The following is a 15,553-nucleotide window of genomic DNA, read 5'->3' on the forward strand; positions in this document are numbered from 1 at the left end:
TGCGCCATTCTGGATGCTTGGCAGATGTAGTGAGGCCTGCATAATGTCAGCTTGAGTCCAGGCTCTGAACACGAGACCCGGAGCACCATCAGCGGGTCCTGGAACCTGAATCAAGCTTCGGATGTGTCGAGGTTGAAGGCTGGTGTGGGTGTGTCGGGGTTGAGCCAGTTGACGACAGCGCCGGCTGCACCCCGCCAGCTATGCGGGTCTGTGTAGGACCATGGTGAGGTGGCAGGTGTCGATGTTGCAGCCGTCGGAGGAGAGACAACCGGGTTGTGGTGAGGTGAGGCTGGACTCTGTCGGAGCTTCTCGTTTGCCAGGCGAGCCTGTTCTTGCTGTTGAGTGTGGAGCCGGGTTGCTGGTCTGCCCACCAGTGGTGCTTCGGCGTATGGTGGAGGAGGTGGTGGAGGTTGTGGTGTTGGTGGTGGTGGTGGTTGTGGTACGCCATCCTGTGGGGAAAGTCGGCAGCACGTGTCCAGGAGGGGGCCGCTCGCTCCTGTGAGACTCGGATACATAGCAGAGGGAGACAATAATGGATTATGTGTGTCTGGAATCAGTTTTTCTTCTTTTAAACACATCAAAGATTTCATAAGTTGTTTTCTGTCCCTAGTTTCACACTCATTTTCCCACTGTGTCAAACACATCTGGTTTTTCTCTATCATTTCCAAGTCTTTAACTTTGACTTTCTTGCCACCTTTCATCTGTTTCAATTTACCTTCTAAATCCCCTCGTAACATTTTGAGCTTAGCGGCGCTCAATGAGCCGTTTTCAGGAAACCCAAACTCCCTTGACCAGTACGTGAGGCATTCTAAACACCCGTCTCCGTGTTTCTGTCGCATCATATCCACTATCGGACCCGAGGGTTCCCTGCTTTTACTCTGCTTACCACCCATCTTTCAGGCGTGGACACGTTAACGTTATCTTAAAAACAATATAGTTGTCACTATAAAGCGTAAGTTTCTTTACCGAAGGAAAAAACTATTGCAAAAACCTTATTTGAAGTTCACGTTAAGTTAGTTTATCACGATTCTTATCCTATCAGTTTCGTTAGTAGAATTCACGTATTGGATAATTTAACAACGATCTTACATCAAACCTATAACAATTGTAGTCAAGCGATCTGTGTTACGATCTCAAAATGTTTTTATTCTGAGTTAAATCATCACCGTATAACACAATCCTGTCTCCTACGTAAAAGCGTGTAATAGTGATACGTCAGAAAACGAAAAAGGGAGTTTACATGAACCATTCGTAAAACAAAACCACAAACGTCAAAAACAATTGTGTTACCCAAATAATAATGACTACTTGATCATTCATCTGTGTCTGTTAAATTATACGATCTTAGTATAATTTTACAATTACTTTTACAATTACTTTTACAATTGGAATTTTAACTTCCTTACCCGATATTGTAGAAATTAATTCTTTGTCGTTGAATTCGCGTGCCGCCAATCAGAAACTCCTCGGTTTCCGCCGGCTCTCTCTTCTCTTGTCTAAGGAGGTATTGAGACAGGAAACGTCAGTTATTGAACCTGGAATGGCCTTTTCTCCGGACGGTCCCCCTGGAGCCTGATGGACGGTCAGCGAGTCCCTGTTCGGGCGTCAAGTTTGTTGTGGAATATTTCTTATGACTAGTCGGGAGAAGAAAGTGGAGATTTTCTATCAATATAAAGTAAACAGAGTTTTGATGAACGATCAAGGTTTGTAAAGTCAATTTATTTACAGTCAGGAAGATGCTTTATCTCGTGTTTGCAAATCCCTTTGTTCACAGTTTGCCTTACAATAAACAGTTTAAACTCACAACAGATGCTTCCTTTGAAGCCACTGTGACACTGTTAAAATGACCATTGCAGAGACAGAATAGACATTCTTTACCCTCACACATCATATGTGCATGCAAAGGTTTACGCCTTTACAACTTCAGATAACGCGTCAGCAAAGGAAGTCAAAAGTATTTCAAACAGAGGATCTCTGTTAGTCAAGGCCTCTCTGTGTCTCTGTCTTACGAAGAAGAAAGAAACAGTGCACAATGATAACAGATAACAAGACACCTGGATACTAAACTAATTAAAGTCATCTACTGAAACTACAGTTTGGTGTCTGCACTTTTAGGACTTACATTCTTTAAACCTTCACATGAGACTATGACATATTTTCCCATTACAACTGCTTCCCTTTCCCGCTAGTCTGCTGTCTGATTGTGAGGTCAGGCTGATCTGATATCAGCTCTTTGGTCTGCAGAATCTCCGCCAAAGTTCTCCTCTCAAACGAGACCTGGAGGAGTAGTGCTCGCGCTCGCCTGTAGAGACTTCTCCTGACGAGAACGCGCAGCTAGGGCCCTCAAATAGATTCAGTGTGGGGCCAAAACGATTTGGCCCCACACTGAATCTATTTGAGGGCGCTGATTGGCTAAATTGTATGTCACTCATTTATATCTTCAATCAGCAATTGGCTAAACTGCTTCATAGACCCGCCTCTTTTGGGCCAAAACGATCCCGAGAGGACGAGCAGGAAAAGCATATATTGCGCAGATATCATATTTTACACATATTACTGGGTACATTCCATAGTTCAAAAACACAAATATTGACAATTTGTATAATTTATGATTATTATAATTTTTTTTTTTTTTGTGTGGCTCAAGGTGGGGCCAGGCCCCATGGCCCTCTATTGACCAGCCGCCACTGATATATATACATATATATGTATATGTATATATCTGTACATATACACTGCCATTGAAAAGTTTGGGGTCACTTAGAAATTCCCTTGTTTTTGAAAGAAAAGCACATGTTTTGCCCATTAAAATAACATCAAATTGATCATAAATATTGTGTAGTTGTTCCTGTTGGAAGTGACTACTGCAGCTGTGAACAGCTGATTTAATGAAACATCTACAGAGGCCCATTCTCAGCTTCCAGTAGTCCTGTCTTCCAATGGCAACCCTAACCCTGAACACTGTCGTGCTGATTAAAGAAGCAATACATCTGGCCTTCTTTGGCCCAGTTGAGTATTTGGAGCATCAGCACTTGTGGGTTCCATTACAGGCTCACAATGGCCAGAAACAAAGAGCTTTCTTCTGAAACTCGTCAGTCTATTCTTGTTCTGCGAAATGAAAGCTCTTCCATGTGAGAAATTGCCAAGAAACAGAAGATCTGGTACAACGCTGTGTACTACTCCCTTCACAGAGCTTCTAACAGAAGAGGAGGAGTGGGAGGCCCAGTGCACAGCGGAGCAGGAGGACATTAGAGGGTCTAGTATGAGAAACAGACGCCGCACAGGTCCTCAACTGGCAGCTTCATTAAAGAGAAAAGGCGTCTCCGGGATGCCGGCCTTCTTGGCAGAGTTGCAAAGAAAACGCCATATCTCAGACTGGCCAATAAACAGAAGAGATTACGAACACAGAGCCTGGACAGAGGTCAGAGGTCAGTCTGTCTCTCATGGAGCAGCACAGTCACTGGATCTCAGCTCTGTGGAGCTGGTGTGGGAGCAGCTTGACCGTACGGTACGCAGCTCCATCAAGCCCATCGGACTGAAGGAGCTTCAGGAAGCACGGGGAGAGATGTCTTCACATCACCTCAACACATGGACAGCTAGGAGGCCACAGCTCGGATGAACGGAGGATTATTTGATGAAAGCAAAGTTTGAAAGTATTATTTCAATTAACAATCATTATTTGTAACTTTGTCAATGACATTTCTTCCTATTTAAACTCATTTCATGTATGTTTTCAGGGAAAAGTGACACCAAACCTTTGAACAGCAGTGTATATGTATATACATCTATAAAGACAGTATCCAGGTGCATTATGGGAAATGTAGGACAGAGTGTGTTGGACAAAACTTTGCTCAGATCAACAACACGTGGTGAACTTCCTCTCAGGGACAGTCTGCCCTCTGCTGGTCACACACAGAATCACTTCTTCTTCATGTCCCTTTGGTCCTCCACACAGGTGCGTCACGTGTCTGGACTGAGAGTTAACAGCATGAATGTTCTTAAACGGCCTGATAGTAATAATACAGAAACATAGATCGTATCATCATTGTACACATATTGTTTTATTGTTATGGTTTTCCAGTAGAACAAATAAAAAACACTGAGTTAAAGTTTTATTTAAAGAACAGAAGTTATATTTATAAATATTAATGAGAACCCGACGCACACCACGCACGCGCACAGATGTGGCACCTGGTACCGGTGACCTCTGACCCCGCCCACATCCTGCGGACGTGTTAGAGGACCGTGATTCACCGCGAGGACGAAGTGTTATCAACTTTCTACCGACCGACCGACGATCAGGTAAGAGCACGTGCGACCCGGTAGAGTCCGACCCGTTAATCACGTCTGTTTAAAATAATCATCTTAAACTTTAAGATCAAATATGTTCTGTGATGAAACGTTTCGCTGCCAAACCTCGTCTGAGAAACGGTGTTTAAAACTCTTCATGTGATTAATAATCAAACGTCTCGTTCAGGACTACAGACGGACCCGGTTTAGTCTGTCGGGCTTTCTAACATCAAACATTTAGAACGGGTCCACTACGAGAGTCCTTCACGGTCCCCCTCCGGTGTTAAACCTCTTATTAAATTAAAGTTGTTGTATTTGAGTTAAATCGTGTGTTTTTTAGAGGGAGTCTGGTGTCGGTGATCCAGAGGAACGAGTCCGGGTTCATGTTAGTCTGCCGGTTCAGAGAGAAACCACCGCCTCAGGACTCACTTTAGACCGGAAGTATCGATCCACAATAACTCAAATCAAACATATTTATTCATCTTTGATTTATAAATGACCAGATGATGAGTTCAGTCTGTTGTTTCTCTAAAGTCACATTAAAATACATATTAATAACATGTACTCATGTTACACTGTTAGTGGTGCCTAGTACACACAAAATACTCACAAAATACACACGAAATACTCACGAAATACTCACGAAATACTCACGAAATACACACAAAATACTCACGAAATACTCACAAAATACTCACGAAATACACACGAAATACTCACAAAATACACAAAATATACACGAATAACTAATAATTTACTTTCATACAAAGAAACACTAAATGTTTTCTTTATGTTCTGCATGTTGAACTGCAGAAGAAGAGTTTAACAAGTCGACAAAGACGCATTTATAACGTGAAGTAACTCTCACACACACACACACACTGTAACACACTCCCAGTGTAACACACACACACTGTAACACACACACACACACACACTGTAACACACACACACACACTGTAACACACACACACTAACACTCACACACACACTGACACGCACACTAGCACGCTCACACACACACTCACTCACATTATTATTGATTATTTAACATTTCTTTTTTTTTATTATCTATTAATTAAATAACATATCATTATATATTATCATTAACGATGACTCGTCTGTTTTAAGATCAATAAAAACCTTCAGTCTCTCTGCAGCTTCCTGTCGTCTGACGACTAAAACCAGATGGGAGGCGGTGAAGGACCGTGTGACGGGAACCCACAACCCCGACGCCAAGCTGGAGGCCAACCTGGAGAACGCAGAACCAGAACTCTCCATCAGACTGCTGCAGGTAGGACTGCTGACCCCTGGTGGACTCTAAAGGGAACTACACCTCTTTACTGTCAGGTTAACTGAGCTGGATCCTACAGGAGCAGGATCCTACAGGACCAGGATCCATTCAGGACCAGCAGCCTCTCTGTGTTCATCCTAAACCCAACGGACCATGAACCCAGCAGACCCTGAACCCTGTGCAGGTCCCTGTCTAGTGAGTGGAGATTGGACTAGGTGGACCTGATGGCGTTGGGGCAGGAAGGATGGACTTCTTCAAGCAGAGTTAGAAATGATTAAATAAATAAGCATGGACTACGGTTGTGCTGGTTGAACTGAAATATTAAACTGGAGAAAACTTAAGAACTTAACTAACCAACATCAGACCGGCTCCCTGTTAGGGGTCTGAGGAGATCCCAGATGAGAAGTTTACTTTGGCTTGTAATAATTAAAAGCTATGCAGGTTCATGTAGCATGCAGCCTGTTTTGCTTTTGTCTATTAAACTACAGCTCCTTTCTCTGACCCCTCTGTGATCCCCTTCAGGTTCCCTCGGTGGTGAACTACTCCGGTCTGCAGCGGCGGTTGGAGACCAGCGATCAGACCTGGATGCTGCAGTTTCTGGAGCTGCGGGGTCTAGACCTGCTGATGGAGGCTCTGGACCGTCTGTCTGGTCGCGGGTGCGCTCGCATTGCCGAAGCTCTGCTGCAGCTGACCTGCGTCACCTGCGTCCGAGCCGTGATGAACTCATCCGAAGGATTGCACTTTATCCTGGACAACCAGGGCTACGTCAAGACCCTGACCCAGGGTGGGTTCATCAGGTCTCCGTTTTACTCCTTCCTTCTATTGGTCCTTCTCTCCTTCCATTGGTCCTTCTCTCCTTCCATTGGTCCTTCTCTCCTTCCACTGGTCCTTCTCTTTTTCCACTGGTCCTTCTCTTTTTCCATTGGTCCTCCTTTCTTTCCATTGGTCCTCCTTTCTTTCCATTGGTCCTTTCTTTCCATTGGTCCTCCTTTCTTTCCATTGGTCCTTCTTTCCTTCCACTGGTCCTCCTTTCCTTCCATTGGTCCTTGTCTTTTTCTATTGGTCCTCCTTTCTTTCCACTGGTCCTTCTTTCCTTCCACTGGTCCTTCTATTTTTCCACTGGTCCTTCTCTCCTTCCACTGGTCCTTCTCTCCTTCCACTGGTCCTTCTTTCCTTCCATTGGTCCTCCTTTCTTTCCACTGGTCCTCCTTTCCTTCCACTGGTCCTTCTTCCTTCCATTGGTCCTTCTTTCTCTCCACTGGTCCTTCTTTCCCTCCACTGGTCCTTCTTTCCTTCCATTGGTCCTTCTTTCCTTCCATTGGTCCTTCTTTCCTTCCATTGGTCCTTCTTTCCTTCCACTGGTCCTTCTTTCCTTCCATTGGTCCTTCTTTCTTTCCATTGGTCCTTCTTTCTTTCCATTGGTCCTTCTTTCTTTCCATTGGTCCTTCTTTCTTTCCACTGGTCCTTCTTTCCTTCCACTGGTCCTTCTTTCCTTCCACTGGTCCTTCTTTCTTTCCACTGGTCCTTCTTCCCAATGGTCCTTTCCCTCCACTGGTCCTTCTCTCCTTCCATTGGTCCTTCTCTCCTTTTCTTTAGTTCTTCAGTTGTATTAACACTCCTGACACGTGTCTTTATGTTGTGTGTCCTTATTAGTTGTTAAGGAGACACATGAGGTGTCCTTGTGTCCACTTCTCATCCCCTGTGTCCTCAGCTCTGGACACGTCTAACATAATGGTGAAGATGCAGGTGTTTGAGCTGCTGGCGGCCCTCGCTCTGTTTGACCCTCAGGGTCACCAGCGGGCCCTGGAGGCCCTGGACCACTACAAGGTAACCTTGGTCTCAGGAGGTCCATGCAGATCATCTTTATTTAGGATTCATGACGAGTGATAGTGAGCGACTGTCTGGTTTAATATGTTTGTTCTTCCCACCAGACTTTAGCTGAGATGCTCAAACTTCAGAGATGTGAAATATTTCTGGTAGATAGTAGAGGAGGAAATGTTGACTTGACCCCCAACATATTTGCTCACTAGTTCATTGATGTTTCTGTGGCTCTGAAACTGAGCTGAAACCCGACATGGTTGTGTTAAAGGTTCCTTATCAGCTCTGAATGTTCTTTTTGCTCTCCTTCATCAGTAACAGGGTGTAACTGCAGATAAGACTCAAACAAACTCCTCAGATCACTTCCTGATGTCTGAGTGTTTTCTGGCATCGGCTACACCCGGGTTTGTTTTCACCCACTCTGAACCCACAGCTGATGCATGATGGGATACCGTCATCATGTGGGCAAGAACGTACCTGTCCTGTCCATAGCTGTCTCTGGAAGAACAACAAATGTCTCTTCCTAAAAAAATAGACTCTCTCCACTGATCAGATATCTGCCCTCTGTTCAGCTGAGAATGTCTCAGAACTGCAGTTCACTCAAAAAATATGATTATATATAGATACACCTTTATTTAAGGTTAGATATTCTTTGCCATGTTCTCTATCTTAATGTGTTAATAGTTAAAGATAAAAACAGAAGACTCCTGAGAACTTTTATTAGGTCTGGACCCAAATATTTGACATAAGACACACCAAACCTTTTGGAAAAAAGTGTTTTATTCAATAACAAATATACAAAAACTGTAGAATAACAGCATTGAATAAGATGTGTTGCAGCACTTTCCCATAAACTCAGCCGACAACGGAGGAATGTCTCGCTGAGTCCTTCCTGAGTCACATCCTGGAGACGAGCCAAACAAGAGCCAGAGTCACCGTTTACTTTGAGTCTCCGATATACTCCATGGGGAGCTCAGGCCAAAAGGACTGAGCTCTACCTGAGAGGTGTTGCGTAATGCGGTCAGAGCCAGACCATAAACACGGCTTTGAGATTCGTCTACACTCACACAGCGAGGTCAAAAAATGGCCTTCAGGACAGCCCTAACTTTTATTAATCTTTTTTTATCAGAAGCTTTATAAGTTATGAAGTTGTATGTATTTGTGTTTTGGTGAGTCAGAACAAGCTGTTGGACATCTTGTGTTTGTGTTCAGAGTGTGAAGAAGCAGCAGTATCGCTTCAGTGTGATCATGAACGAGCTCCACGGCACCAATAACGTCCCGTTCATGGTGACGCTCATGAGCGTCGTCAACGTCCTCGTGTTGGGACAAAAAGACCTGAGGAAGAGGAACCGGCTGAGACACGAGTTCATCGGTGGGACGAATCCTCAATGTGTTCATGATGAAGCTGAATAATGATGATTACATAAGATGATTGTGACCTTATTATTGTTGATAATAAATGCTTTGGTTCTGTTGCCATTGAAATCAGGATCAGATGTTCTCACTAACATTTTGTTGCAGGACTACAGCTGCTGGATGTTCTGCCCAAACTCGGGTAAAGATTTAGTTAATGAATAATGAACACCTCCGTCAGTGTGTGACCTCCGTCTGTCTCCAGGGAGACGGAGGACCAGGACCTGAACATCCAGTGTGATGCATTTGAGGACTCGCTGACGGAGGACGAGGATGAGATGGAGCGACTGTACGGAGGAATCGACATGAGCAACCACCAGCAGGTGTTCAGCTCCATCTTCACCAAGGTAACGCCCACCTCCACCTACAGAACACCACCACCTCCACCTGAAACACCTCCACTATCCCCATCCGTCTCTGTCCAGGTGTCCAGCAGTCCGTCCTCTGTCCAGTTGCTGTCCATCCTTCAGGCCTTGCTGCTGGTGGACCCGGACAGATCTGAGGTCTGGCTTGCCCTGGAGCACCTGGCTGACAGAGTCACTCTGATGTCCCATGACTGTAAGTCTGACGCCTCCTTATGAACATGGATCTGGCTTTGACAAAGAGGTCCTTACTATTCAGTCTGTGTGTTTTGTAGCTGACATGTCTGCCGAAACTCTGATGGAGAAGCTCCTCCCCTACAAGTCCCTCTCAGCCAATCGCAAGATCCGAACCATCGACAGGGCGGTTCAGACTCGACTACCAGAAAGTCCTTCTGCTACTTCATGGGCTCCTCCTCCCTTACCTGGATTGGTGGCTCCTCCCTCTTTACCTGGATTGGTAGCTCCACCCCCTCCCCCTCCTTTACCTGGTATGGTAGCTCCTCCCCCTCCTCCTCCTCTACTTGGTATGGTAGCTCCTCCCCCTCCTCTACCTGGTATTAAAGCTCCTCTCCCTCCTCCTCCTTTACCTGGTATTGTGTTGCATAATGCGGTCAGAGCCAGACCATAAACACGGCTTTGAGATTCGTCTACACTCACACAGCGAGGTCAAAAAATGGCCTTCAGGACAGCCCTAACTTTTATTAATCTTTTTTTATCAGAAGCTTTATAAGTTATGAAGTTGTATGTATTTGTGTTTTGGTGAGTCAGAACAAGCTGTTGGACATCTTGTGTTTGTGTTCAGAGTGTGAAGAAGCAGCAGTATCGCTTCAGTGTCATCATGAACGAGCTCCACGGCACCAATAACGTCCCGTTCATGGTGACGCTCATGAGCGTCGTCAACGTCCTCGTGTTGGGACAAAAAGACCTGAGGAAGAGGAACCGGCTGAGACACGAGTTCATCGGTGGGACGAATCCTCAATGTGTTCATGATGAAGCTGAATAATGATGATTACATAAGATGATTGTGACCTTATTATTGTTGATAATAAATGCTTTGGTTCTGTTGCCATTGAAATCAGGATCAGATGTTCTCACTAACATTTTGTTGCAGGACTACAGCTGCTGGATGTTCTGCCCAAACTCGGGTAAAGATTTAGTTAATGAATAATGAACACCTCCGTCAGTGTGTGACCTCCGTCTGTCTCCAGGGAGACGGAGGACCAGGACCTGAACATCCAGTGTGATGCATTTGAGGACTCGCTGACGGAGGACGAGGATGAGATGGAGCGACTGTACGGAGGAATCGACATGAGCAACCACCAGCAGGTGTTCAGCTCCATCTTCACCAAGGTAACGCCCACCTCCACCTACAGAACACCACCACCTCCACCTGAAACACCTCCACTATCCCCATCCGTCTCTGTCCAGGTGTCCAGCAGTCCGTCCTCTGTCCAGTTGCTGTCCATCCTTCAGGCCTTGCTGCTGGTGGACCCGGACAGATCTGAGGTCTGGCTTGCCCTGGAGCACCTGGCTGACAGAGTCACTCTGATGTCCCATGACTGTAAGTCTGACGCCTCCTTATGAACATGGATCTGGCTTTGACAAAGAGGTCCTTACTATTCAGTCTGTGTGTTTTGTAGCTGACATGTCTGCCGAAACTCTGATGGAGAAGCTCCTCCCCTACAAGTCCCTCTCAGCCAATCGCAAGATCCGAACCATCGACAGGGCGGTTCAGACTCGACTACCAGAAAGTCCTTCTGCTACTTCATGGGCTCCTCCTCCCTTACCTGGATTGGTGGCTCCTCCCTCTTTACCTGGATTGGTAGCTCCACCCCCTCCCCCTCCTTTACCTGGTATGGTAGCTCCTCCCCCTCCTCCTCCTCTACTTGGTATGGTAGCTCCTCCCCCTCCTCTACCTGGTATTAAAGCTCCTCTCCCTCCTCCTCCTTTACCTGGTATTGAAGCTCCTCTCCCTCCTCCTCCTTTACCTGGTATGGTAGCTCCTCCTCCTCCTTTACCTGGTATGGTAGCTCCTCCCCCTCCCTTACCTGGTATGGGAGCTCCTCCAGGTGACATCATCGCAGCCCAGGCAGTTCAGGGTCTGGGGAAGTCGTTTTATAGCCCCGCCCCCTGTCCCACCCTTCGTATGAAGAAACTGAACTGGCAGAAACTCCCGTCCAGAGCCTTGACAGGTTAGTGTTGTGATGTTTTTATCTTCAGATGTACCTGAAGATGTATTCATGTCCATCTCTCTCTCTGTAGCGCATCCGTCCTTGTGGACGTCGGTGTCTTTAGATTCGATGGAACCGGATTACTGCAGCATCGAGCAGCTCTTCAGTCTTCCTCCAACCGAGACCAAGACCAGAACCAAAGCCAAGACTGAGCCCAAAGAGGTACGACAGCTTGGTGTTCAGATCACACCTGAGAGTTAATGTCCAGGTTTCTTTTTGTCCTCATGTGTCAACGTCGTCCACAGATTTCCGTCATCGACGCCAAGAAAAGTCTGAACCTCAACATCTTCCTGAAGCAGTTCAAATGGTGACCATTCTTCTGAATCAGTCCTTCAGCCAATAGAAACAGATCACAGCAGTGACATCATGCTCAGTCCCAAGAAGTCTAGGACAGGTGAAGGACAGGTGGACTGTCTCATCTGTCCTTCACCTGTCTTTTGTCTTTCCCCTGTTTCTCTTGTTCATCTTTGTTTAATTTTATTTACCTGTCTCACCTGTACCACATCCGTCTCATCTGTCCATCACCTGCCTTTTACCTCTCCTTTATTTGTCTTTTACTTCATGCTCTACCTGTCTATTTCACACCTTGTGTCCCACTTGTCCTGTACTTACCTGACTTGTCCTTCACATGTCCTCCTGCCTTACCTGTTTCCTGTCTGTCTCTCCTGCAGTTCCCATGCAGACTTTGTGTCTCTGATCTGGAGGGGAGACAGGTCCAGGTTTGACGTTGAGCTCCTGAAACAGCTGATCAAACTGCTACCGGAGAAGCACGAGGTCAGAGGTCACAGTGACACTAAAACACCTGTCTCACCTGTAATTCACCTTCTTGTCCCACCTTTCAGTTAAGTGTCCTACCTATCCATTTGTCTTGCCTGTTCTTTTTTCTCCTACCTGGAATTTAGCAGCATCACTTCTCACCTGTCCTTCACCTGTCTTGTACTCGTTTCACCTGTCCTTCGTCAGGCAGGGAACCTGAAGTCTCACCAGGCCGACAAGGACAAGTTGTCATTGGTGGACCAGTTTTACCTGCAGCTGCTGGATGTCCCCAGGTAGGAGAACGGCGCCACCTGCTGCTCAAATACATCACTGTCATCAGATAACAGACACACCTGGAACCACTGAATTCATACAGTTTATTGTGTGTGTGTGTGTGTGTGTGTGTGTGTGTGTGTGTGTGTGTGTGTGTGTGTGTGTGTGTGGGTGTGTGTGTGTGTGTGTGTGTGTGTGTGTGACTCTGAAGCCCAAAGGTGAGCTGCTGGACCGAGCCTGTCAGTCTGTATACACGATATATACACACTAAATACACGATATATATACACTAAATACACGATATATACACACTAAATGCACGATATATACACACTAAATACACGATATATACACACTAAATGCACGATATATACACACTAAATGCACGATATATACACACTAAATGCACGATATATACACACTAAATGCACGATATATACACACTAAATGCACGATATATACACACTAAATGCACGATATATACACACTAAATGCACGATATATACACACTAAATACAAACTAAATGCACGATATATACACACTAAATGCACGATATATACACGATATATACAAACTAAATGCACGATATATACACGATATATACAAACTAAATGCACGATATATACACGATATATACAAACTAAATGCACGATATATACACGATATATACAAACTAAATGCACGATATATACACACTAAATACAAACTCCTGTGACGTCATTTATCAACATCTCATCTGAAGATGTTGGTTGTGGTCTCACTTGTTGTCCTGGGATGTCATCAGTCACTGTGTTATGTCATCATCTTAGGGGACTCACACGGGGAACCCAGAAGGGTTTAAGATCAGCACTCTGCTCAAACTGACAGAAACTAGAGCCAACAAGTCCAGAATCACCCTGCTGCACCACATCCTGCAGCTAACACACTGGAAACACCCACTAGTCCTACTGCTCATACTGGTCCTACTGGTCCTACTGCTCATACTGGTCCTACTGCTCATACTGGTCCTACTGCTCATACTGGTCCTACTGGTCATACTGCTCATACTGGTCCTACTGCTCATACTGGTCCTACTGCTCATACTGGTGCTGATGTTATGTGAAAGTAGGAGGTAATCTTCCTCTGGTCACAGATGTGAGATTCCAGGCCGGCCCTTTGTTGACCGAAATAATCAATAAATTATCTTTATTGATTATTAATGAGGCGATGGCAGACGGACCAACAGGTTTATGTAGATGTTGATTTTTTTTTTCTTTTAATGAAGTAGCTGCAGCTGTGATTGAAACGTCTCTGTGATAAAATGTTGTGATTACAGCTGACTCAGTAGTTTTAGTGTCAGTTCACACAGTTCAACTGAGTTTCCATCCGTTATCATCCGCTGGGATCAGCAGGTTTAGGATGTTACTCCAGAGTCTCCTCAGCACTGTTTCCCAGCTCTTCCTCATGAACTCTGAGGCGTCTCAGACCAGACCAGATATCTAATCCCTCCAGAGGTCTTCTGGGGCCTCTTACCTCTAAAGGCAGACGTACAGGAGGATCCTGATCAGATGTTGAACCACCTCAGCTGGTCCCTTTAACAGGAAAAACCTGACTATCGCTGAGGGTCTGAACATAGATGGACTGGTAAATCAAGAGCCTACGTAGACGTCTGCTCATTAACGGGTATGGAGACGTTAACGTGTACGTAGACGTTAACGTGAGGTAGACGTCTCTTCGTTAACGTGTACGTAGAAGTTAACGTGTACGTAGCCGTCTGCTCGTTAACGGGTATGTAGACGTCAGAATGAGAGGAGATGTATGATAAAGGTGAATATACTTTCAAGATAAAAGCCCAGTTACTGTTGATGTGTCACTAATCAGAGTGTGTGTTTCACCTGCAGGACCAGACCGAGGGGTCCAATCACAAAGCTAAGAGGATGTGTGTCACACTGAGGTCATGATTTCTTCTTCTGTGGTTCCTCTCCAGGTCAACAGCAGAGAAAAACTGGTCACATGTTTCTGTCTGACAGCTGATTGGCTGAAGACAGTTTACCTGAGGAGGTGTTCAGGAAACTTATTAATAAGTGGATGATTGAGTTCTGCATTCTGAATTAGTATTATAATTGTTGTTGTTATTGCTGGTTTCATTCCAGTCTGAGGTGTTTGTATTTGAATTTAACTAACTAATCAATCAGACAATCAGTTTATAACAAACTGCAGATCTTCAGTTTCATTCTTCACCTTTTATTAATATATTTTACTTCAGTTAAAATACTACGTGTCTGAAGTAAAAGTACTCACTGTGTAACGTGCTGTGTATTACTGTTATTAGAGGATTATTAATAACTTTAATGGAGATGATTGAACTTTATTAATAATAAATGATGATAGAATATTTTATAAACAGATGTTTTGTTAAAATGTAATACTACATAAATTGCAGTTATCAGTACTTCAGTACTTGTGACTTTAGCATCTTGATTATTAATAATAGCATATGTATTTGTCAATATTAATAATAAAGGAGTTATGATAATTATCATCACTGTGATGACGTCATCCAGAACCATCAGATCACGTGACTGCACCCGAAAATAGATGTGAAATATTCGCATTAATAATTCTTGATAATATAATAATATTAAATAATACTAATAATCATCTGATCAATATTGATCCATCAACTACCAGCACTCAACCCGGAAACCAGCCTGCCTTCACAATAAGAGCGCAACATACAGTCAGAGGAAACAATGAGAATATGTGCAGTTATATTTCATGTTAATGTTTTATTTGATCTGCTTTAATCATCATTTCTGTCTCATAACATTCAACATGAATTAAAACGTTTACATTGTCATTATTATAACAAAGATTCCAGATGTTCAGTTTGTGTTCAGATGTAACTGATAAAGATATAATATGTTATATGATATCACATGTCAAACCGGAAGTACAGACCTCTCATAAATATCTGATTATCAGTCCTGATCAATAACACTTATTATAGAACATTGATCAGCTAAAACAGACTGCGTCAGCTTTTATTAACAGTTCAGTGATTCAGATCTAGGTTCAGGTCTGTGATTCAGATCTAGGTTCAGGTCCGGATTCAGGCTCCTAGCAGCGCTTTGAT

General features: G+C 44.4%; 1 protein-coding gene across 1 annotated transcript; it reads left to right on the top strand.

The window, feature by feature from the left end:
- The first annotated feature begins 220 nt into the window (after positions 1-220).
- On the top strand, positions 221-13,553 carry LOC142971569 (inverted formin-2-like). The gene is made up of 17 exons (XM_076112136.1): positions 221-409; positions 4,240-4,302; positions 4,631-4,731; positions 5,479-5,584; positions 6,107-6,368; positions 7,296-7,411; positions 8,615-8,774; positions 8,924-8,957; positions 9,021-9,162; positions 9,241-9,373; positions 9,453-9,716; positions 10,950-11,369; positions 11,440-11,570; positions 11,654-11,715; positions 12,080-12,182; positions 12,372-12,449; positions 13,248-13,553. The coding sequence occupies exons 1-17, from the start codon at positions 221-223 to the stop codon at positions 13,551-13,553; spliced, it is 2,670 nt and encodes an 889-aa protein (XP_075968251.1).
- Positions 13,554-15,553: the final 2,000 nt, after the last annotated feature.

Source organism: Anarhichas minor, unplaced genomic scaffold, assembly GCF_050575085.1.
Source record: "Anarhichas minor isolate MPS153535 unplaced genomic scaffold, ASM5057508v1 ptg000047l, whole genome shotgun sequence".
Taxonomy (NCBI): domain Eukaryota; kingdom Metazoa; phylum Chordata; class Actinopteri; order Perciformes; family Anarhichadidae; genus Anarhichas; species Anarhichas minor.